Source organism: Platalea leucorodia, assembly GCF_965183815.1.
Source record: "Platalea leucorodia genome assembly, chromosome: 21".
NCBI classification, from domain to species: domain Eukaryota; kingdom Metazoa; phylum Chordata; class Aves; order Pelecaniformes; family Threskiornithidae; genus Platalea; species Platalea leucorodia.
The window spans coordinates 1,370,396-1,393,126 of record NC_138843.1 but is presented as its reverse complement, the minus strand read 5'-3'; the positions used below and the strand labels follow the sequence as shown (position 1 = coordinate 1,393,126).

General features: G+C 72.6%; 1 protein-coding gene across 2 annotated transcripts; it reads right to left on the bottom strand.

Moving 5' to 3' along the window:
• Positions 1-2,932: 2,932 nt before the first annotated feature.
• MIDN (midnolin) lies at positions 2,933-17,316 on the bottom strand. Of its 2 annotated transcripts, XM_082331251.1 has the most exons (8): positions 17,174-17,316; positions 15,075-15,300; positions 14,040-14,127; positions 13,695-13,757; positions 7,586-7,972; positions 6,897-7,029; positions 6,503-6,793; positions 2,933-4,153 (listed from the first exon to the last, which is right to left on the bottom strand). In XM_082331251.1, the coding sequence occupies exons 2-8, from the start codon at positions 15,290-15,292 to the stop codon at positions 3,891-3,893; spliced, it is 1,443 nt and encodes a 480-aa protein (XP_082187377.1). In that variant the 5' UTR covers positions 15,293-15,300; positions 17,174-17,316; the 3' UTR covers positions 2,933-3,890. The 2 variants fall into 2 exon arrangements, with proteins under 2 accessions (XP_082187377.1, XP_082187378.1); XM_082331252.1 differs by lacking the exon at positions 17,174-17,316 and having other exon boundaries at positions 15,075-15,647.
• Between the last annotated feature and the right edge of the window lie 5,415 nt (positions 17,317-22,731).

Here is a 22,731-nt window from a genome sequence, read left to right as displayed (position 1 = left end):
GGGCACTGGGGGGGCACCCGCTCCTCTGCCGGGAGCTGCAGCCGCGCACGTCCGAGGCCGGGGCACGGTCGCTCCCCGGGGGCTGAAACACGGCGGGGGCGTGCTGGGGGCGTGCTGGGAGCGTGCACGTCTGTGTGTGCACAACCACAGCTCCCCGTGCACCCCCCAGCACCCCCAGTGCACGCAGCCCCGTGCGCGCCCCTCTGCGAACGCCCACCCGTGCGCAGCCCCCGCCCCGTGCAAGCGCACGCCCGCGGGCAGGGACGCCCGCCCGCAGGGTGACACCCATGCTGCCCCCCCAGCGGGCACCACACCAAAGGCGCGACGCTGGCGCTGCCGGATTGCTCCATACTGGGAGGACTGGGCTGAGCGCAGCCTCGCCGGCGTGGGCCTGGCCCCGCAGCAGCGCCGGGGCAGGGCTGGGGGCAGCGAGGAGGAGGAGGAGGCAGGATGGGGTGCGGGGAGGTGCGAAGCGCCCGTACGCCTGGGCTGGGCAGCGAGCGCGGCTCTGCCCGGTCTCGCCCTGCCGCCCGCGACCCCCCCACTTTATCACCAGCATCTGCCGGCCCCGGGCGCGGTGATGTCACCCCGGTGGCGCGGCGCGATGCGGCGCCCCGTGTCCCAGCTTGCCTCCTGCTGCGCCGCAGACACCTCCTGCGGGTGCCCACGCCACGGCACGCTGTGCCGAGCCAGCCTGTGCCGTGTCGTGCCGTGCCACGCTGTGCCGTGCCACGCTGTGCCGTGCGATGCCATGCCGTGCCACGCTTTGGGGCCAGGCCTGCCCCATGCACAGCTCGCACCCCCGGCCCCACTGCTCCCCCGTTCGCTCGGGTCCCAAACCCTGCGCCGGGGCCGCGGGACAGCAGCCGACGTCGGGACCCCGGGGCTGGGCCGGGGGGTCGGGGTCCCCGGGGACCACCCGCAGTGCGGCTGCTTGCGTGCGTCCCCGTGCACAGCTGCCTGTCTGTGTCCCTCTGCACACACGCGTGTGCCCGTGAGCAGCCGGGCAGGAGCGTGCCCGCGTGCAAACAGGCGGGCGTGAGCGTGCCCACGTGCGTGTGTCCCCCGCGTGTGCCCGGTCGGGCAGCGATTGCCTTAAAAGGCCTCTGCCGTTTGCTCCGGCGCGGCGAGCGGCTCCTCTTCCCGTTGCCAAATTTGGCGTGAGCGACGCGGGCCGGGGGTGTCGGGGGGGCGGCCCGGGGCTCGCTCTACCCGAAATGACGTCAAAGCGGGGCGCTGGCAGCGGGACGCCCGGTGCGGCACATGTCACCGCAGGAACCTGAGCCACTTCCTCTCCCGGCCCCAGCTTCCTCCGGCGCTCGGCTGCCCGCGGGGGCTCAGGGTCCGGTACGGCCCCCCCAGCCCCGTGGCTGGGCCCCCCCGGTGTCCCTGCATGGGAAGAGCCACCGGTCCCAGCTGGGCAATCCTGTCCTGTCCGCGGGGTGCTGGGGCACCCGTGCGGCTCCGTTTCATCCCCCCTCCCCAGCTTCCTCCTCCAGGTCCCTGGGGTGCGGGGACAGGGCTGGATGGGGAGGTGGCGGAGGGGACACGCACAGGGGGCTGGGGACGGGGCTGGGGACACAGGCAGCCCCGGAGGGCCGTGGGTGGGGGGATACTCCCGCTCTCCCCCCAGACCACAGCCCCGCAGCTCAGCCCCCCTGTTCCCCTGGGGCCCGGCTTCCCCCACCCCAGGAGCGCTGGGGACCTGGGAGTGCCGATGCCCACCACGTCACCGCGTCCCCGCGCCGGGCACAGGAGCGCAGTGCGGGGGCTGCTGCGGCCCACAGCGTCCCCCGTCGTGGCACCACGCGGCCACCGGCACCCTGAGCCCCACCGGCCCCCACGGTTTCCTCCCGGGAACCCCAGGAGCGAAAGGGGCTGGGGGAAGCAGGCGCCCGCGGATGGGATGGCGCTGACGCACGTCCCCAGGGCCATCCCCACCCCGTCACCTTCCCCGGGGCGGGGGAAAGCCACGGGGAAACAAACCTGCAGCTGCAGGTGGGGAAACAGAGGCACAGTCGTGCCGGGCCTCGGGAATCGAACCGCTGCATCGGGGCCGCAGTGGGTTTGCGGCCACCAACCCCTCCGCCCCGGCCTGTGGCCACCCCGCCGTGACGCAGGAGGGCCGGTGAGGCCGGCGCAGAGGGAGGGTGCCAGCACCCATGGCTGGCCCAGCTGGTGGAACCGGCCGGGCTCCTCGGGGCAGTGGCGGAGCACATCGGCGCGGCCGGTGGGACGGGGCCCGATTCACCCAGTCGGGCAAGCGCCACGCGGCCCCGCAGGTTGGGGTCCAGTGAGGGGTGGGAACGCCGGCCCCGTCCCGTCCCTGCAGCCGGGCGCCGAGGTGGGTGGCCAGGGCGAGGGGACCCTGACCCCGTTCCCGGGAAGAAGGGGCAGCTCCATCACCTCCCCCTCCACTTTCGGGTTTCCCTTCCTCCTGGGGCGCGGCGTGCACGATTGTACAGGAGTGTGTGTGCAGAGCTGGGCGCACGCGTGTGCGTGGCTGCGGGCACGGGTGTACAGTGCTGAACGCGCAGGCAGGGCCCTGCGTGCGTGGCTGGGCGTGGGGATGCACACAGCTGCGCGCACACAGGGATGCGCAGAGCTGAGCGTGTGCGTGGCCACACGCGTGCACAGGTAGGGTACGTATGGCCAGGCGTGTGCGCAGGGTGTGCAAACACGTATGTGCAGCGCTGGAGGTGCGCAGGGCTGTGCCTGAGCAGAGGTTCACAACGCTAAGGTGCCGCAGGCAGGAGGACGGCACAGGGCTGCCCCGCGCCGCCCCGTCCCCCCCGCCCCGACATGACGGCAACGGCAGGCACGGTCACATCCAGACTGCCCAAATTTATTTCAAAAATAAAAAATAAAATATTAAAGACCGAAAGCCTCGCTCTCCCCCCCGCCCTCCCTCCCTGAAACACACAAAAAAGACTTTTACAGACAAAAAACACATCACATGGGGTTTCTATTTGCACAGATCTCCTGACGAAAAAAAATCAAAGTCGGACAAGAAAAAGGATTTCTACGGCCTATGCAAGACTATGTCAGTATTGGCTCAGTCGGGTAATTAATGTCTATAAATATTAGCCCCACGGCTTGCAGACAGCCATGACCGAGTACTGGGTTTATTTATTCATTATTTTTTTCATCATTTTTTTTTTTTCTTCTCCTTTTTTAAGTTAAAAAAGAAAATCCAACCAACCAAGAGGCGGGTGGGAAGGAGTCCAGCGACTCGGAAGTTGGTCTCAGCTGCGGAGGGAAGGTGCCATTTCTTTTCCCTCCGAAAACAAAATGAAAACCCACCCCAAAATAAAGCCCCCCCCGGCTGCAGCAGCGGGGCCGGCGGCGCCCAGGCACACGCGTGTCCCCCCAGCCGCCGGGGGGGTCCCAGCCCCGCAGCTGAGCAATGCTACATATAGAAGGGAAGGAAAACAAACGGCCCCCAAACCTGGGGGGGCCCCAGCACCTCCGAAAGAGACTTCATCTCCTCCTGCCTGCGCCGGGGGGACGCTGGGGGGCCGGAGCCCCCCCCTGCACCCCTCTTCACAGCAAAGCAGCAGCTTCGATAGCCCCCAGGGACCCCGCCGGGTGCCGGGACCCCCTGCTCCCGGCCGGGGAGGATGGGGGAGGGGGCCAGCGGCTCCTGCCTGCTCCCCCCCATCTCCCCAAAACCAGCCAAGCCGGGGGGGCGAGGCTGCCCCGGCCGCCCCCCATGAAACGCTTCCCCCGGTGCGGGGTGGGTCGGCCCCGAGGCGTCCGGTCGTAGGAGATGGCAAATCTAGAGGAGATCTGGCCCATGACAACAGAAATGACACCACCGCCAGCCGGGGCGGCGGGAGCGGGGCCCCCCCGGCAGAGTCCGCGGCCCCGGGGCCCCCCCAGGCACGGCTCTATGCTACGACAAACTCCGATTTCATGTCCGCCTTGACCTCCGGCTTCCACACCGAGTCCTCGAAGTCCAGGTCCAGGCTGCCCTCGCTGGAGACGCTGCTGTTGCTGTTGGTCCGGCTGGACTTGCGGTTCGGCAGCCAGTGGTAGGGGGCCCGGGCATCCCGGCGAGCCTTCCGGCGCAGCCGCTTCTGCTGCATCAGCAGCTGCAGCCGCTCCACCTTGCAGCGCGTCGCCCGGTTCTCCGTCTGCCGCAAGCGGTCCCCTGCAACGGCCAAGGTGGCGGGGGGTCACGGGGGGCTGACCTTCCCCGCACGGGGGGGACGCAGCCCCACCACCCCCGGCATCCCACGGCACAGCCGCCAGCAGGGATGCACAGACACCCCCATAGCGGGGTCCCCGCCAGCCCGCGGGACGGCCAGCACCGGGCTGGTCCCCATGGGGGAGAAGCCCCTTTCTGCGGTGCTTTGCCAAAGGGGGGCATTTCCCCGGCGAGGGAGCAGCGGTGCCAGCCCGGCCGCCCCCTCTGCCGCGGCATGGCAGCCAGCATGGGCCCGGCCTCGCTGCGGCGCGCGGGAGGATGAACAATTGAAGCTCCAGCGCTGGGGAAAGAGGAAAAAAGGGATCCCGCTCCAGAACAAACTTGGCCGGGAGAGCCGCTGCAGCGGGAGCGGGCAGGGGGCTGGGAGCACCGAACCCCCACACACAGCGGCTGGGAGGGGGTCTTGGGACATGCGGGAACACAGTAAAGCCATACAAAGGGGATGGAGCTGCTCTGCTTCCCTCCTGCCTCAGTTTCCCCCATGCAGTCACCCCAGGACAGGGATGTGGCTGCACCATCAGCGCCGCGTGCCGCTGGTCCGACAGCCCCACGTGAACCCCGTGGGTAAAGCCCCGGTCCGGCCCCACGTCCACAACGTGTCTCGGACCTCAGGGCAGAGCGCGGCCCGACCGTCCCCACTGCTCCCCGGCTGGCGCAGCAGGGGCCTGAGCTGGTGCCAGGGGGTGGGGACAGAGCCCACCGTGGCCCCCCCAAAGCGGTGGGGCAGCCCCATGCACCACGCTCGGCTGTGGCCCCTGACACAGCCCTAGGACCCCCCCAAACGCTGCTCCAGCGTCGCCCTCCAGACCACGGGTGGCAATGCACGCCAGAAAGGGGGGGACAAGCCCCCTGCGAAGCCCAGCGAGGGGCAGACAGGGGAGAAGGGGTCCTGGCACGGAGCAGAGCCACCCGGGTGGCCCTGCCACAAGTGCCACCGGGGCTGGCTGCTGGCTGCCCCGTCCCCGAGCCGCAGCGCGGGGCTGGCGGAGGTTTGGGGCGTCTCTCCCTTGCTGGGAATTTCACAGCGGCGCAAAAACATGCAAAGGGGATGGGGGGGCCCAGGCCCGGCGGGGTGAGCCCGGCCGGGGGGGCAGGCAGGTTTCCCCCCACCAACACACCCCGCCGCAAGGCGCAGGTGGCCCCAGAAGCCCCAGGGTCGGGTCGGCCGCGTTGGCACACCGGGGCCCCGGCCATGTCGCCGAGGGCTGGGAGCCGGCACGCCGCCAGCCCCGGCGGGGGCCCGGAACCCCTCGGCCAGGAGAGAAGGAAGAGAAAACCCCGCGGGGAGGGCGAGCCCCCCCGGCCGGCACCGGCGGTTTCACTTCTTTTCTCTTAAGCAAATCGCGGGGGGGCCGGGGCGGGCGCCTCCGGGCGCCTTCCGGCCTGGGGGCGCGCAGGTGTGCGCCCCGCAACCGCCCGGGGGGCGCGGGAGCCGCCCTCTGCGCCCCGCTGGGTCTGCGCCCCCCCGGCCAAACCCACCTTCACCCCCAAAGCGGTAGGTTTGCAAGCGGGGAGGTGGGCGAGGAGCCTGGGGTCCCCCCCCAAAAACCTCCGCCCACGCAGCAGGGCCAGGGCCGGAGCTCCCGGGGGAGCAGGGACAGAGACGGGGACACCGCAGCCGCCTGCGCCCGGCCGAGCTCTGCCAGCCCCCCCGGTGCCCCCCCCATGGCATCCTTTGTCTCCACAGGGTTTTGCAGGCGGCGGAGGGCCAGGGCAGGGGTGGGGGGATCCCCTCAGGCCCCCACCTCTGCAGGGTCAGGGTCAGGCAAGAACGAACCTCTCCCCCCCTGCAGAGCCCCAGGGCCCCCACCCTGACTGACACCTGTCAATCATTCCAGCCCCCTCCCAGCCACTGGCTCCTGCCCCATCCTGCCTGCCAGCCCCCTGCCTGCTCCCTCTGCCGCAGGCAGGAGCAGGGCAGAGCCTCGGGGTGCCTGGCCAGTCGTTACAGGGGAAAATTTGCCTAAAAACCAGCAGCACGGGGCTCTGCGGGAGCAGGGGCCGTGGTGGGGAGTGACCCCACACAAGAAGGGGGTCACCCTGCGGAGGGTGCGGGGCTGCCGGGGCTCCCCAGCCCCTCTGCCCATCCTGGCTGCAAACACCTACAGACCCAAGCGGGACGGGACAGACCACGGACGCCAAACCCCAGTGGGACCCTGGCACCGGGCACCGCCACAACGTGCGGGCAGCGTGCAGGCAGCACGGCCGCTCGAGGCACCCTTGGCACTCAGCAGACCCCGGGGGCCGGCAGCGGCCCCCTCCCACGCGAGGCGCGGAGGCAGCCGGGCTTACCGCTGGGCTTGCACATCCGGATCTGGCTTTGGCACTGGACGACGGGGTGCAGGGGCGGGGAGGCCGCGGCCGCCGGCAGCGGCTCTGAGGTAGTTTTGGTGGCGAGGTCCGGGGAGGCGGGGGGCGAGGAGGAGGAGGAGAACTGCGTCTGGCAGCGGAGCTGCGTCAGGGACTGGGGCATTCCCTGGTAGTGTCGCGTGGCGCTGAGGAGGTCGTTCAGGATCTGCAGGATGGTGCCGATGTCCCGCCGCGGCCGCCCGCTGCTGTCCTGGCAGTTGGGGTGCAAAGTGCCTGCAGGGAGAAGAGGTGGGTGTGAGACAAGCAGCCCCCCCAGACCCACAGCCCCCCCCCAGACCCTCCGCCGTGGCCCCCAGGGAGGCTCAGCATCACGTACCGGAGAAGGTCCCTGAGAAGACCCCAGGCGCGTGGTTGACGAAGCTCTCGATGACCGCACCGGGTTTGCGGGATCGGGCCGTGGGGGCAGGACTGCTGCCCGGGGAGCTGCTGCTGCGGGTGCCGCAGTCCACCTGGGCGGGCGGGAGAGACGCGGGATCAGCCTCCGGGCAGGGGACCCAGGCGCGCCGGGGGGCACGCAGCCCTGCTCTAGCCCTGCTCTAGCCCTGCTCCCGGTCAGGAGACCCCCACAGCAGCCCCGGGCAGGGAGCAGGGTCCAGCAGGCACCACCAGCCCCGTTTTACCAGGACACAAAGAACTGTGGCTGTACCACCCCTCTGTGCACTGGTGTCCCCAGCCCTGGAGGTCCTGACAGTCACCCCCCCCGGGCCAGCTGTGCTGTGCAACGGGGAAAGGGAAGCAGCAGCATCGAGCGCTGGCAGGGAGCTCCTGCCCGGCCGTGGGGACGGGCAGGGTCTGAAGACGAGCACAGTAAGAGCCCGGATTCCACCCTGTCCCCGAGCCCCTCCCCAGGACCTGGAGGCATTTTGCAAACCAGGCAGGGGAACACCCTTGTTCCACGCGTGGGGAAACTGAGGCAGGGAAGGGCATGGCCACAGCAGGGCTGGGAAGCCCACGGCTTTGCTCCCCTGCCCCAAAGGCACCGGGAAGCCCACGGGCCCGACTCACCTCTGAGCAGGAGGAGACCACGCTGCTGTTCACCGTCTGCGTGCTGGCCCCGTGTGACCGGAACATCCCGGCGGTGACGGGAGCGGGGTGGGGGGCGTTACAGTACATGGGGGGGGCCGGCGCGGCGGGCGCGGGGCTGGGAGCCGGGCTTTGCTGGCATGCAGGCACCACAGGGATGCGGGCGAAGCCAGAGCCGGTGCTGCCGTGCAGCGTCCGGCAGTGGGGGCTGGCGGCGGCCCCCGCCTCGCCCCGGCTGGCGATGACGTGCCGGTGCTGGAGCTGCCCGCTGCTCTGCTGAGCCGCCAGCTGGAGCTGCACGAACATCATATGGTCGCCCACCCGCAGGGCCAGGGTCAGCGGGGACCGTCCCGACAAGAAGTCGTTGACCTGGGGAGAGAAGGAGCCCCGTCAGCCCTGGCACACGGCGAGCCCACCGCACAGAGCCCCCCCATGCTGAGCAGGGGGACGGCTGTTGCCCCCACAGGTCTCATCGGGGCCACGCAGCCATAGGGACGGGTCACCAGGGCAGCGGTGACCCCCTGCCCGCAGCCCTTTCCGCGCCAGCCTGGCAGGCAGGCGAGCCCGGCCGTTGTCCCCACACGACCCCAGCCCGGTGCCAGCTCCGTCAGCTGACGGCGCCGGGGGGTTATTTTTCTCCCTCCTGCCCTCCCCGCCCTTCATCTCCCAGCACAAAACGGCCGTGCCGTGCCGTGCCCGCCTGCCCTCCCCAGCCGCAAACCCGCTGCAGCCGGGGCGCTCCCGCCAGCGCCTGGCGGGCAGGGCCGGGCAGGGGCCGCAGCCGGGGCCGCCGTGCAGCTGCACACCCGCCCCCGGGGCCAGCGCCGCTCCTCCGGCCAGCCCAGAGAGGGTGCGGGGGGCACAGGCAGCAAGCTCCTTGCCAGGAGGATGGGGAGGGGGCAGGTGAGGACATGCCTGGTCCCTGCCGTGCCCGCTGCCAGGACTCGGGGCTATCAGGCAGGAAAGGGCAGCCCACCTCCCCCTTCCCTCCCCAAACGCAGCCCAAGGGGGGGCAGGCCTGGCGGAGCGGCTGCACAGGCAGGATTCGCCCCTGCCCGCCCCGGAGGCCTCGGTCGCAGGCAGGCGATGCAGCAGCTGCAGCGCTGAGACAAGAGCGAGGGCCTGACCCTGCCCAGGTCGCGGCTGCGGAGGGGGCCCCGATCCCCAACACCTGCTCCCCCCAGCACACCCCTCCCTCCGCTCAGCCCCCCGGACGCATGCATCGCTCGACATCTCTGCTAGGGAAGGGGGCAGCCCCCCCGGTACCACTGACATCCCCGCATTGCTGGGGGGGCCGGGGCAGCGGCGAGCCCCCCCGTGCCTTCACGTGTGCTGCCAGGGGGGTGCGCCGCTCGCCCCCGCCAGCCCGGCCGGCTGAAGGGCGCAGGCTCACGCACAGGCAGGGCTGTGGGCAGGACACTGGGTCACAGCTAATGGGGATGACGCCACCGCCGCCCCCCCCAGCCGAGCTATTCTAGGGCACAGCAAGGACTGGCTTTCCCAGCCCGTCACGTGCAGCGCCGTGCGCGGCTCCCGGCAGACGTCACCCACCCACACCCCCACCAGCACCTTCGGGGCGCAGCCGTCGCCCGCGGCAGGACAAGGCGAGGGGTCCCAAATGCACCCGCAGAGCTGCGCGCCCCCATCGCCCCCCTGGCCCCCACCCCCTCTCCCCAGCCGAGGGCCGGCACCTCTGCAGAGCACGGCCCCCCCAGCTCCCCCGCGCCCCGTTCCAGCGGAGGCCGGTTCTGAGAAGCCGTGGGAAAAGCAGCTTTAAAAATACCAGCAGCAAAGCCCCGAGCATGTCAGGCGGAGGCTGCAGAGGAAGAGGTGGGCGTGAAGGAGACACTGCAGCTCTGGACACGGAGGTTACGGGGCGAGGGGGCGGGAGAGGACGGCGGGCGTGCGCACACGCGTGTGAATGCACACAGCACCTGGCCGCAGGAAAGCGTCACCCCAGCCCCCGTCCTGCCCCACGGCTCAGACTCTGCCTCGGTTTCCCTGCCCGCAGCAGCTGGGGATGGATGCGTGCCCGACTGGCAGCTCCGTGCCCCCGCGGCGCTGCACCGGCCCCGCAAACACAGCGCCCCATCCCCACCGCTCGGTCACGACCACCCCAGCTCCAGCCACAACAACCTCCCCGGCATTACCAGCACAGCCGTCACGACTCCTGCACAGAGCCCTCTGCGGGCGGCAGTGCCAGGGCAGGCAGCAGCAGGCAGCGGCTGGCACAGCCCCCGCACGGCTGCTGGACCACCCTGGCCCTGCTGCTGCTCTCGGAGCCAGCGTAGGTGGGACATTTCCCATGGGGCACAAACACGGGGACCCCACAGACGCCCAAACCGGGGTCCACACGCCGCTCTCCCAGCTGGGGCGCGGAGATTGTGTTTGGGGAAGGGGACCGGCCCCCTCCTGCCACCCAGCAGAGCCCAGCCCCGCGCCCAGGACGGGCAGGGCAGCTCCCATCCTTCCCTCCCCCCCGAGATCCCGAGTGGGGAGCAGGGTCCGCTCGCAGCCCTCCCGGCCCCATCCCGTGCACGGGGGGGGGGCAGCCGGGGCAGGAGCACCCACACCAGCTCCTGCCACCCTCCACCAACCCCGGCGTCCCGGCTGCCCTCGCTCTGTGCCGAGGTCTGCCCGGGGGAGCCCCGCACACCTCCCCGGGGCCCCCTGACGTCAGCCGGCACCCGAGGCCACCTCCCCGCTCCATCTGACTCACACCTGCCTGCGCCCTGCCTGCGTCCTGCCTGACCCCTCGCAAGCGTCGGGAGAAACCAGAGCACCCCAAACCCACGCCGAGCCTGTGCTGCTGGACGCTCCCAGCAGCAATAAAAATAACCCCCTCCTCCCCAGGCGTGGGGGTCCCATGGCCTCCCCCCGGCCCACTGCACGCCCCAGGCAGCCGGGGGCTCGGCCGCGGCGCTGAGCCAGCTCGGTCCCCGCGGCAGCCCAGGCAGGGCGGCCGGCCCAGCGGGAGCGCAGCTCCGGGGCTCCCAGCGCCCGCCCCCACGCCGCTGCCAACCCCCCCGGCGAAACCAGGCCGCTCCAATGCAAACACGTCCCACCCAGCTGCCTGCTTGGCCGCCCACAGCCGGCCGGGGAGGACCCCGTCCCTCCCAGCCAGCACTGCCATGGGGGCCGGGACAGCCCCGCCGAGAGGTCTGGGGCCACTGGGCCCCCCAAAGCCCCCGTGCCCAGGGGTCCCCCAGGACCCTGCCAAGCCCTAGGAGGGGATCCGGCTGCACCGTGCTGGGCTCGGGGCCCGCAGGGATGGGGCAAGTGTCTCCCGGCTGCTTCTCAGAAACGCCGATGACTCAGAGAACGCCGCATTCCCGTCTCGCTCCAACGCCTGGCCCCGCGTCACCCCGGCCCCCAGCCCCAGACACCCGCGGGCCCCCCCGCCCCGGGCTGGCGGAGAGCGGGAGCTGCCCCCGGCCAGCCCCTGCCCCGCGCAGGAGGGCAGCACCCCCCCAGCCAGGCAGGCTGCCCGCCCGGGTTCCCGGCAGATCCGGAGGGGAAAGGCCAGCGCGGACCCGGGACGAGGGGGGAGCAGGAAACGCCCCCCCAGCCCCTGCGGGCTCTCAACGCGCGCTCCAGCCGGGCGCAGCTGCGGCCGACAGCTGGGTCCCACCGCCCAGACGCTCGCACCGCTGCTCGGGGGTTTTTCCATGCCAGGGAGGGCAGAGGGCCAGAGCCCCTCGGCCGCATTCCTCTGGCCGCAGCCCCTGGCCCTGGCAGAGCCGGGCTGGCGGGGCAGGACGCGTCCCTGTCCCCTCCCCTGCTCCGCAATCGGGCAGAGGGACTGGGGGAAGGAAGAGCTGAGGCTGCAGGACCAAACACCAGCTGCCTGCTAAGGCGCTGCCGTGCCGGGGCCGTGGGCACGGCTCCCTGGAAAGCGGGGGCAGCCGCCGAGCGTGCCCGGCGGAAGGAAGCGCGGCGAAGCCCTTCCAGGAAGACCCCGTGCCGCTGGGCCGGGGCGCAGCATCGCCTCCTGCCCCGCAGCCGCTTCCCCAAGGCAGCTGGGCGGGGAGGGGGTGGCAGCGCCCCGGCCCCCCGCCGCCCCCAGAGGAAGCCGGCGCAGCTCTCCCTGCGCTGCCGGAGGATGCGTGACGCAGGCAGAGCCGAGCAAAGCATGAATGAGAGGAGTGGTTTCCTGCCCCCCCTCCGCCCCCCAGGTGCTGGCGGTTCCTCCTGCACAGCCCCGGCTTCCTGAATCACCGACCCGGGAGGAACCTGCAGTGGGCAGGGAGGCGCGGAGCCGCTTCCCGCAGCCAGCGCCACCCGCCCGCCGCGGCACGCCCCGGCTGCCAGGCCCCCGGCCTGCCTGGCAGAGCCTCGAGGGGAAAACCAGGCGGCACGGTGCAGCCACCGGCCCTGGCTGGGCCACCAGACCGTAGCCCACGCACCTCTCCTCTGCCGTGCCTGGCCAGGAGGGACCAGGGCCGCCTGCCCGATGGGAGCCCCCAAAGATGCAGGGGGTACCCCAAGCCCCCCTGCTCTGGGCAGCTCCGGGGGTTCCCTGGCCCCGCTGCTCCCCAGTGCATCCCACCTCGCCGCCCACCCCGGCGGGGAGCTGCACAGCCCCACCAGAAACGGCTGCAGCCCCGAGGCTGGGATGCACACCGGGACCCCGGAGTCGGGCTGCCAGACGCAGCCCCCTCCCCCAGCTCTGCACCCCAGCTGGGGTGGGCAGCACCCTGCGAGCAAACTGGGCTCCATGGGGCCCGGGGGACCCCGGCAGGGGAAGGCAGAGGCAAGAGCCAGCCTCTGGCACAGGACTCCTGGTCCAAGCTCACCCCCTTGGCCCACACAGGGTTAAACCAGCTGCCGAAAGTCAAGGTCACCTCGGGCAGCCAAGGGCACCGAGAGTCAGCAAAGGTCCCCACGCGCAGGACAGCCCTGGCCCTCGCCACGTCCCCATGGGGGGCACAGCCGTGCCCCCACCAAGCCCCCTGTCTGGCCCCGGGTGAGCCGCAGCACGGTGGGGAGCTCGGCCCCCTTCTCCAAAGTCAGCAAGGCAGGGGGGGGAAAAAAAAAACCAAACAAAAAACAAACAAAACAACAAAAACAAAAAACCCCCCAACCTTTTAAAAAAAAAAAAAAAAAGAAAAAAAAAGAGCTGCAGCATTGGCCGGAAAGGAAGGAAAGAGTTTAACAGCAATAATAAAGAGACTGAAAACAAAGAAGCCAGGGCCTGTGCGGCTGGGGGTAAATTCCACCTTCGCGGCAGGCAGCCGGCGGCTGCGTGCGCACCCGCGGCGGCTCACCCAGCCCTGGGAACGCTTCCTCCCCGCGCCGCGGGCGGAGGACCCCCCCGCCCATGACACCTCCCGCGCTGGAGGCCGCCCCGCCAGCCGCCAAGAAACTTCACAGTTATTCTAAACACGGCCCCCGCCAGCGCCGCCCCCCGCCCCCACCCGCGCCCCCTCCTCGCCACCCGGCGCCCCAGCCCAAGGCCACCGAGCCGGCACAGGGAGAGCACCAGCACACCCGGGCACGGCCAATTTTCCCCCCCAAGGACGGCTCCAAGGAGAGGGGGAAGAGCCCTCTAGGCACTGGGAGAAGCCGGGCTCTGCAGCCCCACGAGCCCCCAGCGTGGCCCAGTGGCCCCACGAGCCCCTGGCACGGCCCAGCGGCCCCCCTCGGTGCACGCCACCAGCCCCTGTCCCCAGCGCGGGGCGGGCAGGCAGCCCTGCCTCTGCGGCGCAGGGTGGGCGGCTGGGGGGGCTGCAGCCCCGCGCCCCCGGGCAGGGCCCTGGGCCGCCCGGCTCCGCCGCCGACCTGCTGCGTGACCTTGAGTGAGTCACTTCACCTCCCAGCGCCTCTGCCCTCCCCGCTGCCGGCTTGTTTGGGCTGCGAGCACTGCAGCGTGGGACCTCCCTGCGCTCGGTGCTGCACAGGATGACGGTGCCCGCCCCGGGCACCACCCTCAGCACTCCCAACCCCTTCTGAAGGTGAAACCTAAGTGAGGCACGAAACACCAAAGCCTTTTGGGAGAGGAAGAGGAGCCGGGCCGCAGCAGTCCCGTCCCCCCCACCGCCCCGCGGAGCCTCCTTTGTCTCTACGGGTGCCCCGGCATCGAGCCTCTCACCTGAGTTTCAGTTAAGCTTTCCAGAGCTTGCATCACCGACTGTTCTGGCCTGGACGCCTGGGACTGGAAAAAAAAGGAGGGGGGGGGAATTAACATTACAAATGCAGAGAAAGAGGGGGCGTCTGTGCGGCAGGAGGGGAGGGATGACATGTCACTTCCACTATTTCTACACTGAGAAAGCAGTGAAATATTAAACCTGCTGCCATGCCCAGCCCAGCGCTGCCTCCTCAGCGAGGGCTGGGGCAGCGGAGCCGCAGGGCTGCCAGCACATCCTCGCCCGGGGCTTTAATAATAGATGGGGACGAGTGGGAGGTGGGGAGGGAGCGGCAGAGAGAGGCCGTTTACCATCAAGCCGGCCTCCACGGTGGGCACCAGCGTCAGCTTGCTTCCTTCCACGACCCCCAGGTCCTGCAGTTTTCCAGAACTGAGTCGACTGTGGGGGAGAGGAGACAGATGCCAAAGGCGAGGTCAGCGCAGCCCCGGCGGGGGGGACGCCGGCCGCGAGCCTGGCTGCTCCCGGGGGACCCAGCACCCTCAAGCCCCCCCCCCCCCCCCAAGCTTTCCGACGGCCAGCAGGCGGGAGGGGAGCCCAGCCCCCCGCTGCCCCCCCCGCCCCCCGGGGGCCGCACACGGTGCCGGGGGGCCCCTGCTCCACGCAGGGTGCAAGCGGGGTGCGGGGCAGGGCCGGGGGGCTGCAGCCGTCGGCCGAGCCGGGGCGAGTAGCCGCCGGGGGCCGGGGGGCTTCGTGGCACGGAAAACCCGCCCGCGGGGGGGGGCGGCAGGGGGACGCGCCCCCCCGGTGCCGGCAGAGGTTCGCGGCCCCCCCTCCCCTTCCCCGGCCCGGGCCCGGCTCCTTAAGTTACCGCAGGCCGGGGCTGAGCGCAGCGCGGGGCGGCCGGGCCCCCCTCGGGCTCCGCTCCCCTCGGGGGGGCCGCGCAGCCCCCTCGGCCGGGCCCCCGGCAGACAAAGGGCCCCCCCCGCCGCCCCCGGCCCTCCCAGCGCCGGGGGCTCGGGGGCGCCGGGCCGCGCCGCCGCCGAAGTTGAGCCCAGAACAAAGGGCAGGGCCCCCGCGGGGCACGGCCGCGGCCCGCCGCCCACAAAGGAGCCCCGGCAAGGGCCGAGCGAGGGGGCGGCGGCCGCGCTCCGGTTCCCGGCACGGCCCGGAGCCTCCCTCCCTCCCTCCCTCCCTCCGCCCCGGCTCGCCCCCGCCCGCGGCCCCCCGGGCCGCTCCCCCCCGACCCGCGGAGGAATGGGGCCGGGCAGGGGGAAGGGGGGCGGGGGCCTTTGTGCGGTGCCGAGCCCGGTGCGCGGGGGCCGCCCCCGCGCCCAGCCCCGCCGCCGGGGGGGCCGGGGACCCCGGCGGGCCCCCCCGAGCCCTACCTCTCTTTGTGCAGCAGAGCCAGCCGCTCCTTGGGCACCTTCAGCCGCTGGGACAGCCGCCGCTTCAGCCCCTCCACCGTCTCCTCGGCGGGCACGGAGAGCTCATAGCGGGTCCCGGTGGTGGTGTTGATGTAGAGGTTCATGGGGGGCTCGTTCGGGACCACCTCGCAGGCGGGAGCCCCGCGGCTGCAGCTCCTGGCGCCGGGCTGCGGGTCCATCCGCCGAGCTGCGGGGGGAGCGGCGGTCGGTACCGGAGGAACGCGGCGGGGGAGCGGACAAAGGAGGGAGCGGGGCCCGCTCCGCCGGTACCCACGGGACCCCGGCTCCGCTTCGGCTCCTCCGGGCGCGGTCCGGGAGCGGTTCCCGGGCCGGGCTGAACCGGCCGGGCCCCCGCGGCCCAGGCGAAAGGGAGAAAAGAGCAAAAACGGAAAAAATCCTCCCGTTCTCCTCCCGCTCCGCCGGCTGCTGGCGGGGCCGCGGGGCGAGGGGAGGCGGCGCGGGCTGCCTGCGGGAGGGGGGCGGTGGAAGCGGCGTTGGCTGCCTGCTGCCTGCCCTGCCTGCTGCCTGCCCTGCCTGCTGCCTGCCCTGCCTGCTGCCTCCTTTCTTTCTCCTCTCCGCCGCTCGTCCTTTCTGTGCGGGGTTTCTGGGGGCGGGGTGCGGGCCCGGAGGCCGCGGCGAGGGGCGGGGAGGCGCGGAGGACGCTGCGCTCCCCCCTCTGCTTGGGGCCGGACCCGCCGAACCGGCAGCCGCCGCCGCCGCCGCTGCCGTGGAAGCGCCGCGGGGGGGCGGGGGGGAGCGGGGGGAAGTTACAATGTAGCAACGTCCCGCGGGCGGGGCCTCGCCCTCATTCACTCCGGCTCCTCCGGCGGCCGCAGCCAATGGGAGCGCGCCCAGCGCCCAGACATCCGCGGTGCCGACCAATAGGAAGCGGGCGTAGGCTCCCCACGTGGCCCGGTGGGAGGGCGGCCCGGCCGGATTCCTCCCGCCCACGCGGCCGCGCGGCCCCGCCCCCGCCCCGCCCCCCGCGCGCCCTCGCGCCGCGCCCGGAGCCATTCATAATCCCGGGCCGCACAACAAAGGGGCCCCGGGGCCGCGGCGGGGGCGCGGGGCCCCCCCGGCCCCCCAAGGCGCGGCCCCTCGCGGGGGGCTGCCGGGCCCCGAGCGGCGGGGCCGGGCGGCGAGGCCCGCAGGGGTGAACGCGGGACACGGGGAGGCGGCGGCCCGGAGCGCTGCGGCGGGGGCGGTGAGCGGCCCCCGCAGCGGGGGAGGCCGCGGCCGGAGGGGGCCGCCCGCGGGGCCGGGCGGCAGCCGGAGCCGCCGGAGCCGAGTGACGCGGGGACACCGAGGCGGAAAGGGCGGGGGGACACGCACACACGCACAGTCACCCGCGGCCGGTCACACCCGCCCGGTCACCCTCCCGGTGACGCCGTTACAGCTACGGGGATGGGGGGAGCTGCCCCGACGCGGGGCTGCGCCCCCCCCCCCCCCCGCACGCTCCTGCCACCCCCCCAAATCCCGCAGCGGGGACCCCCAGCCCCGGCCCCGGGGGGGGCACGGCCACCGGGCAGCGGCGGGGCCCGGCCCGGCCCCGGGGGGAACCGGGGGGGCCATGAGTCAGCAAAGCGCGGGCGCCCCCTGCCGGCCCCGCCGCGCCTCCTGCGCCCGGGGGGGCCCGGGGGGGCCGGGGAGCCCCCGCCGAGACAGCGGGGAGCCCGGCCGCGGCGCGCCCCGGGGCCGCCGGCACGGAGCGCAGCAGCGCGGGCAGCGCCCCCGGCGCGGCGGGGCTGGGGGCGAGGGGCCGCTCCCCCCCCGGCCCGGGAGGCCGCGCTCGGGGGCCCCGGCAGCCGGAGCGAGGGGAGCCGGCCCCGCTGCCCGGGCCCCGGGGGCGGGCAAAGCCCCGAGGGACCGGAGGGTCCCGGCCACCGCCAGCGGGGCGGCTCTGCCGTGCGTCCCCCCGGGGAAGCGGGGCCACCCCGCCCGCTCCAGGCAAAGCGAGCGAGCGCAGCGCCGGTCCGCGGATCCCCCCCGCCCCGGCCCGGCCCGGCGCCCCCCGACGGCCCGGCCCGCCCGCAGCCAGCCCCGGCCCCGGCCCCACTCACCGAGCCCGGAGCGCGGCTCCCCGGCGCGGCTGGCGCTGCCTCCGGCGGCAGGAAGGGAGCGAGAGACCCCAGAGGCTCCCCGGGGCGGGGGTCGCGGTGCGGCGCGGCGCGGTGCCCCCTCCCGAGCGCTGGAGCCGGTCCGAGCGCAGCCCTGACGCGGAGCTGCCGGGGAGGTGCCCCAAGTTTTATCCCGCACCGCCCGGGGTGGAGCCTGGCGGGGGCAGGGACCGGCCTGGCCCCGGCCCCGGCCCCGGCCTCAGCGGGCCCCGGCAGGTGACGCGGCCGCACCGGCTCCGGGGGGTCCCGGGCCCCGGGCCCTGCCCCGGGGGTCCCAGCCCCTGCCCCGGCCCGGGTCCTGCTCCCGGGGTCCCGGCTCGGCGCCCCCCTGCTCCCGGCCTCGGCGCCCCGGGGGGGTCTCGGCCCCTCCCGGGGTCGCGGCTCGGCCCCTCCGGGGGTCCCGGTCCGGCTCTGCCCCCGCTGCTCGCAAGCGCTCGACGCTGCACACGGGGCCGCTGCGGGCAGGGCAGGCAGGGCGGGCAGGGTGGGCAGCGGGACCCCCGTCCCGCGGGCGTGCGGAGGGGACAGCCCGGACACCTCTCCCCGCCCGGGTGCCCCGTCACCGGGGTCAAAGTCAGTCCGTGCGCAGGGAGCCGCTGGGCTGGGCTCTCCTGGGGAGCTGAGCTTCAAAGCGGCTCCCGGTGGAGACTCTCTGATGTCTAATAGCGAGGTTGGGCCGTCCCTCCCCCAGGGATTCCCTCTGCCCAACCGCCTCCTTCACAGCCAGGACAAAGGCTCAGCCCCACGCGATGTTTTGGAGCAGAGGAGAAGCGGGCTCCGGTACCGCCAGCGCTGGGGGGTGACGGCCCGGGGCCCCGAGCAGAAGCCAGAGGCCGCTTTCCCCCGGGACGGGGTCTGCGGGCCGGCGGCCGCCCGGGCCTGCAGGGAGGACGCCGGGGAGATGCTGCGTGACCTCGGGCTGCCTCCGCCGGGTCGCTCCCTCGCAGACAATGCCCTGGCACACCGCGACACAAAGCAGCTGGGGGGATCTGGCGGCCGCTCGGCGGCAGGGAGGGGGCCGCGCATGCCGGCCCACGAGGCAGCAGCAAAGGGGGCCCGGGGGGGCCGGGGGGGGCTCTCTGCCGCCCCAAAACGCTGCGGCTGTTTCGCTGCCAGAGGCCTCCCCTGGGGCCGGCGCAGATCGCTGCCGGGGCCGCGCTGGGGTGGGAGCGAGGCCCCTCCACGCGCGAGGAGCAGAGCGGGGCTGGGAGGGAGGGAGCGAGGCTTTGTGGGGCGGCCCGCAGCCCCCCGCCCGCCCCGGCCCCCTCCGGGCTCTCAGGGGGGAGACGAGCGCAGGCGCCTCCAGCTCCGGCTCCTGCCATTGTTGTCCCTGGGAGAGGGGCCGGGGCAGGGACGCGCCATTGTTCTCCCCGGGAGCTGCCGAGCCCCGTGCCTGCGAAGCCGCCCCTCGGGGGCCGCGTCCCCAGTTTGTGTGTGGGGTGAGGCCCCCGGAGCAGTGAGGAGAGGGGGCGGCCGGGCCCCGGCAGGTTTGGCCCTGCCACGGTTCGGGCTTGTGCACCGGGAGGGGCCGTGGTGGGGACGAGACATCACCCCAGAGCCACCTCCTCGGGGAGCAGGGCCCGGCCGCCAGCCCCCGGCTCGCAGCCCTGCAGCCCGGATCTGCGGGGAGGGGCAAGGGGACGTCGCGGCCATGGGGCAGCTGCTCCGGTGCTGGCCGGGAGCATGGCCGCTCGGGTCTGCTGGCAAAGCGTGCCGTGCCCCAAGGGCAGGGCATCTCCCCGTGTCCTCGCAGCCCCGAGGAGCCCCGTTCCCGGTCGCCACGCTCCCTGCATGGCTCCATCTCCTTCCTGGGAGGAAGCTCACCTCCTCTGGCAGTCCCGTGACTCCGGGAGCTGGTGCTTTAGGAAGCATGTGCAGATTTCAGTATGGTTGAAGGTATCTGGAGCCTCCAGAGACACAAGCTGGGAGATCCCAGGATTCCCAGCAGCCTAGATTTTGTGTGTTTAGTTTATTGTGTTGCCCTGGGAATAAATTGTTAAAGATTACAGTCAGACTTGGGCATAATTGCTGTGCGGCATCGGAGGCTCCTGCCGTCTCCAGAGGGAGCGTTCTCCAAACCCCGCATGGCTGAGCAGCTTGGGGAGAGACGATCCGACGAGCAAATACCTACACAAATCCCGCTGCAGGCCACACGCAGCTCCCGCAATCCGCTTAGCGAACCTGGGCCCTGCGGGTCAGCCCCCGCGGCGGCTCACACGCACCGGGGCGGGCAGCGCGGGCAGCGCGGGCAGCGCGGGCGCCGGGGCGGAGGAGAGGGCCGTACCTGGGGTCCCGCGGGGCCGCTTCCCACGGGGCCCGGCCGGTGTGCGCCTCCCGGTGCAAGGGCGGACTGGGGCAGGACGGCGGCGTCGGCTCCTCCGCCTCCCTCGGCGCTGCCCCGTCCCGCCGGCCCCAGCTTCAGCTGGGAGCCCTGAATCTTTCGGGGGCCGGTTCTTGGAAGTCCTGTCCCTCGAAGGAAGGAAATTCCCAGCCCTCCTTCTTTGGGGAAATCCCCCACCAGCCCCGGGCAGCAGCTTTTCTCTTTTCTTTCTTTTTTTTTTTTTTTCCCCTTTTGGACTGAATTCCTGGCTGATTTCACAGCTTTGGCAAATGGGGATTTTATCACAAGTCTCTGCATTCCCCTCGCAGGCGCGGGGTCATGGGATTAGGGCAGAGCTGACGCCGGGCTCGGGCAGAGCTGGGAGAGGAGGGAAGAAGGGGGTTTCTCGCTCCCGGGGCTGCAGAGGACGCAGGGCTGCAGCCTGGGGGGAGCGGGGGGGACAGGGACTCTTTTCCTCCACGACTTCGCCAGGACCTCAGCCCGGGAAGGGGAGCGACCCCACGCCCGCGGGGAGCAGAGCTGGCGCGGCCGCGAAGGAGCCGCCGGCGGCGGGCACGGCGCAGGCAGCGGGGCCCAGCTGCGCGGTGCCCGGCCGGGGCCTCGCCGCGGAGCCGCCGGCAGCGAGTGGGAGCGTTCCCACGGGCGCGGGGCCAGCGGCAGGGCTCGCGCGGGGCACACCCCGGCAGCAGGGTGCAGCCGAACCGCTTCACCTCCGCCCGCCAGGCACCACCGGCGCTGCCGCGGTGGGGGAGGCGCAGGGCCGCCGGCTGGGGGTCCCGGCTCCCGAGCCCCGCGGGGCCGAGCGGCTCAGCCTTAGTCACGGTGGCGAGCGGTGACTCACGTCGCCCCGGCGCGCTCAGGTGAGCCATCGCTTGCTGCTGTGAGTAAGGAGCCGGCAATCCCCACCCTCCCGGCACAGAGCCAGGCACGAACCCCCGCGGCCGGAGCCCCCCGTCCCGCCGGGCTCAGGGCTGCCGTGGCGGGCAGCTCGTGGCGGGCACGGGGTGTCCTTGGGCAGGACGGTGGTGCCTGTGCCGGTGACGCTGGCAGGGCTGTAAACACCCAGGCGTGTCCTTAGAAACACACAATCGGCTCCATGTGTTTCCCGGCTCTCGGGGACGTGTCCTGGTGGCCCTTGGCAGCGCGTCCGGGCGCCGCAGCCTGGGGACACTCCGGCTGCCGGCCCAACGCAGCCGGAGCCAGTGGCCCAGCCTGGCCTCGCCTGCTGTGCCCTGGCTCTGGGGCACCCCGCACCCCCCAGGGCTCTGCCTGTCACCGCGGCCTCAGGCCCGGCTGAGGCCGGGGGAGCCCCAGAGATGAAGTCACCCCTGGAGCGGCTCCGGCAGCCACCCGGGCGTGGGGGGACGGGCACCCCGAGCCGCCCCGCGGGCGGGGGGACCCCAGCACAGCGCAGGGCTGGACGGCTCCCGCCGGACCCCGGGATGAGGCAGTTCCCAGCCGTGACGCGCGGGGCCGGGGCAGGGGGAGTCACCGCAGAGAGTCACCGCGCCTGGCCCCGGCCCCGGGAAGGATGGCGAATCCCTCTGGATATAGCAGCGCCGCGGGCCCAGGTGTGGGGCCATACTTGGCTGTGCCGGGCCATCGCCCCGCTGTCCACGGTGAGGCCAGGGCTATTCTGGGCTCCCTGAGCTCACGGTCCCCTTCGGGACGCTGAGCTCTCCGTCCCTGCTGACGCAGGGCGAGCAGCTCCCTGCCCTCGGCTCCGCTGCCTCCCTGCCAGCCCCTGACGGTGCCGGCCCGTGGCCAGCACCCCCGGCCGGGCGGGAGCAGAGATTCGACTCTCCCCCTCGCCAGCCGGAGCAGCGCACGGGCAGGTCGGCCCAGCTGCGCCCGGGGCCGGGCACGGGCAGCCAGCTGGCCCCAGCCCTGCTCGGCGTCCCTGGGTCAGCGTGCGGCCGGCCTTCTGGCAGCGGCTGGAGCCCCCGCGGGGCTGAGGGCATCTCCCCGGCCTCGCTCCCCGCCTGGGCTTCAGCCCAGAGCTGCGCTGGGACGGGCAGGGGGAACCCCGGCTCCCGGCACCGAGCCCCGTCCTGCGCCCCAGCCCGCGCAGGAGCCTGGCACCCGCGCCGAGTGCCAGAGGCGGTGTGGCAATTGCAGAAATTGCGGGTCAGGAGAGGTCCTGGTGGTTGCGTCAGCACCGCGGGCGCACGCTGCTGGGCCGTGCCCACAGACGGGGCCCTCCCCTGGGCACGGGCCGGCGGCTGAGACCCCCCAGCAGGGCAGGACCCGGCCCCTGCTCCCAGGGAGCCCTGGAAACGGGGGCGTCCAGTCCCTGCCAGCGTGGGAAGGGGCACCCGGGGCACGGACCCCCACCCATCACGGCCGAGAGGAACGGGAGCCCTGACACCCTGCACCCCTCCCTCCCATGGAAAGCCCCTTCCCAGCCGGGCCGGGCCTGCGGCTGGGCCCGGCCCCGCTCCCAGCTCAGCGCCGCGCGGCTGTTTCGCAGACGCCGCGACATTTCTTTGTTTGCTTTAAATCACCGGCTCCAGGAGTCAGATGACAACTCAGCTTGTTGTTGTTGTTGTTGTTATTATTATTGTTATTATCATTATTATTATTAGAAATGCCTAAGCAAGTTGCCAGCCCTGGGGAGGGGAAGGACCCAGGATTTCGGTAGCGTCCTTGGGTACAGGCTGAACCTTGTTCCTGGAGTGACCCAGGCTCAGGAATCAGGGGGAATAGTAAAACGCCCGCATCCCATCCCATCCCATCCCATCCCATCCCATCCCATCCCATCCCATCCCATCCCATCCCATCCCATCCCAGCGCTCAGCTCCCGCCGCGGGGGCTGGCTGCGGCGGTTTGTGGTCCAGCCTGGGCAAGAGCGGAGCCAAGGCTGCCCCGGCCGGCAGCCAGCACCCTCCGCACCGCACTGCACCGCACCGCACCGCGCCGCACCGTGCCTCTGCCGCCGTCCCGCGGCTGATCCCCTCGGCCCCGCAGCCATGGCTCCCCCCTCGCCCCGAAGCTGCCCCTGCCGGTATCAGGGGGGGATATCGGGATATCGGGCCGCCCGCCAGTATCGGCATCGCCCGGGGAAGGGGAGCGTTGCCGCCATGGACAGGGTCTCCATGGGAGCGGAGTGGAGGCAGTGGTGCCCCCGTCGCAGACCCCGGGACCCCATCACACCCCCCCA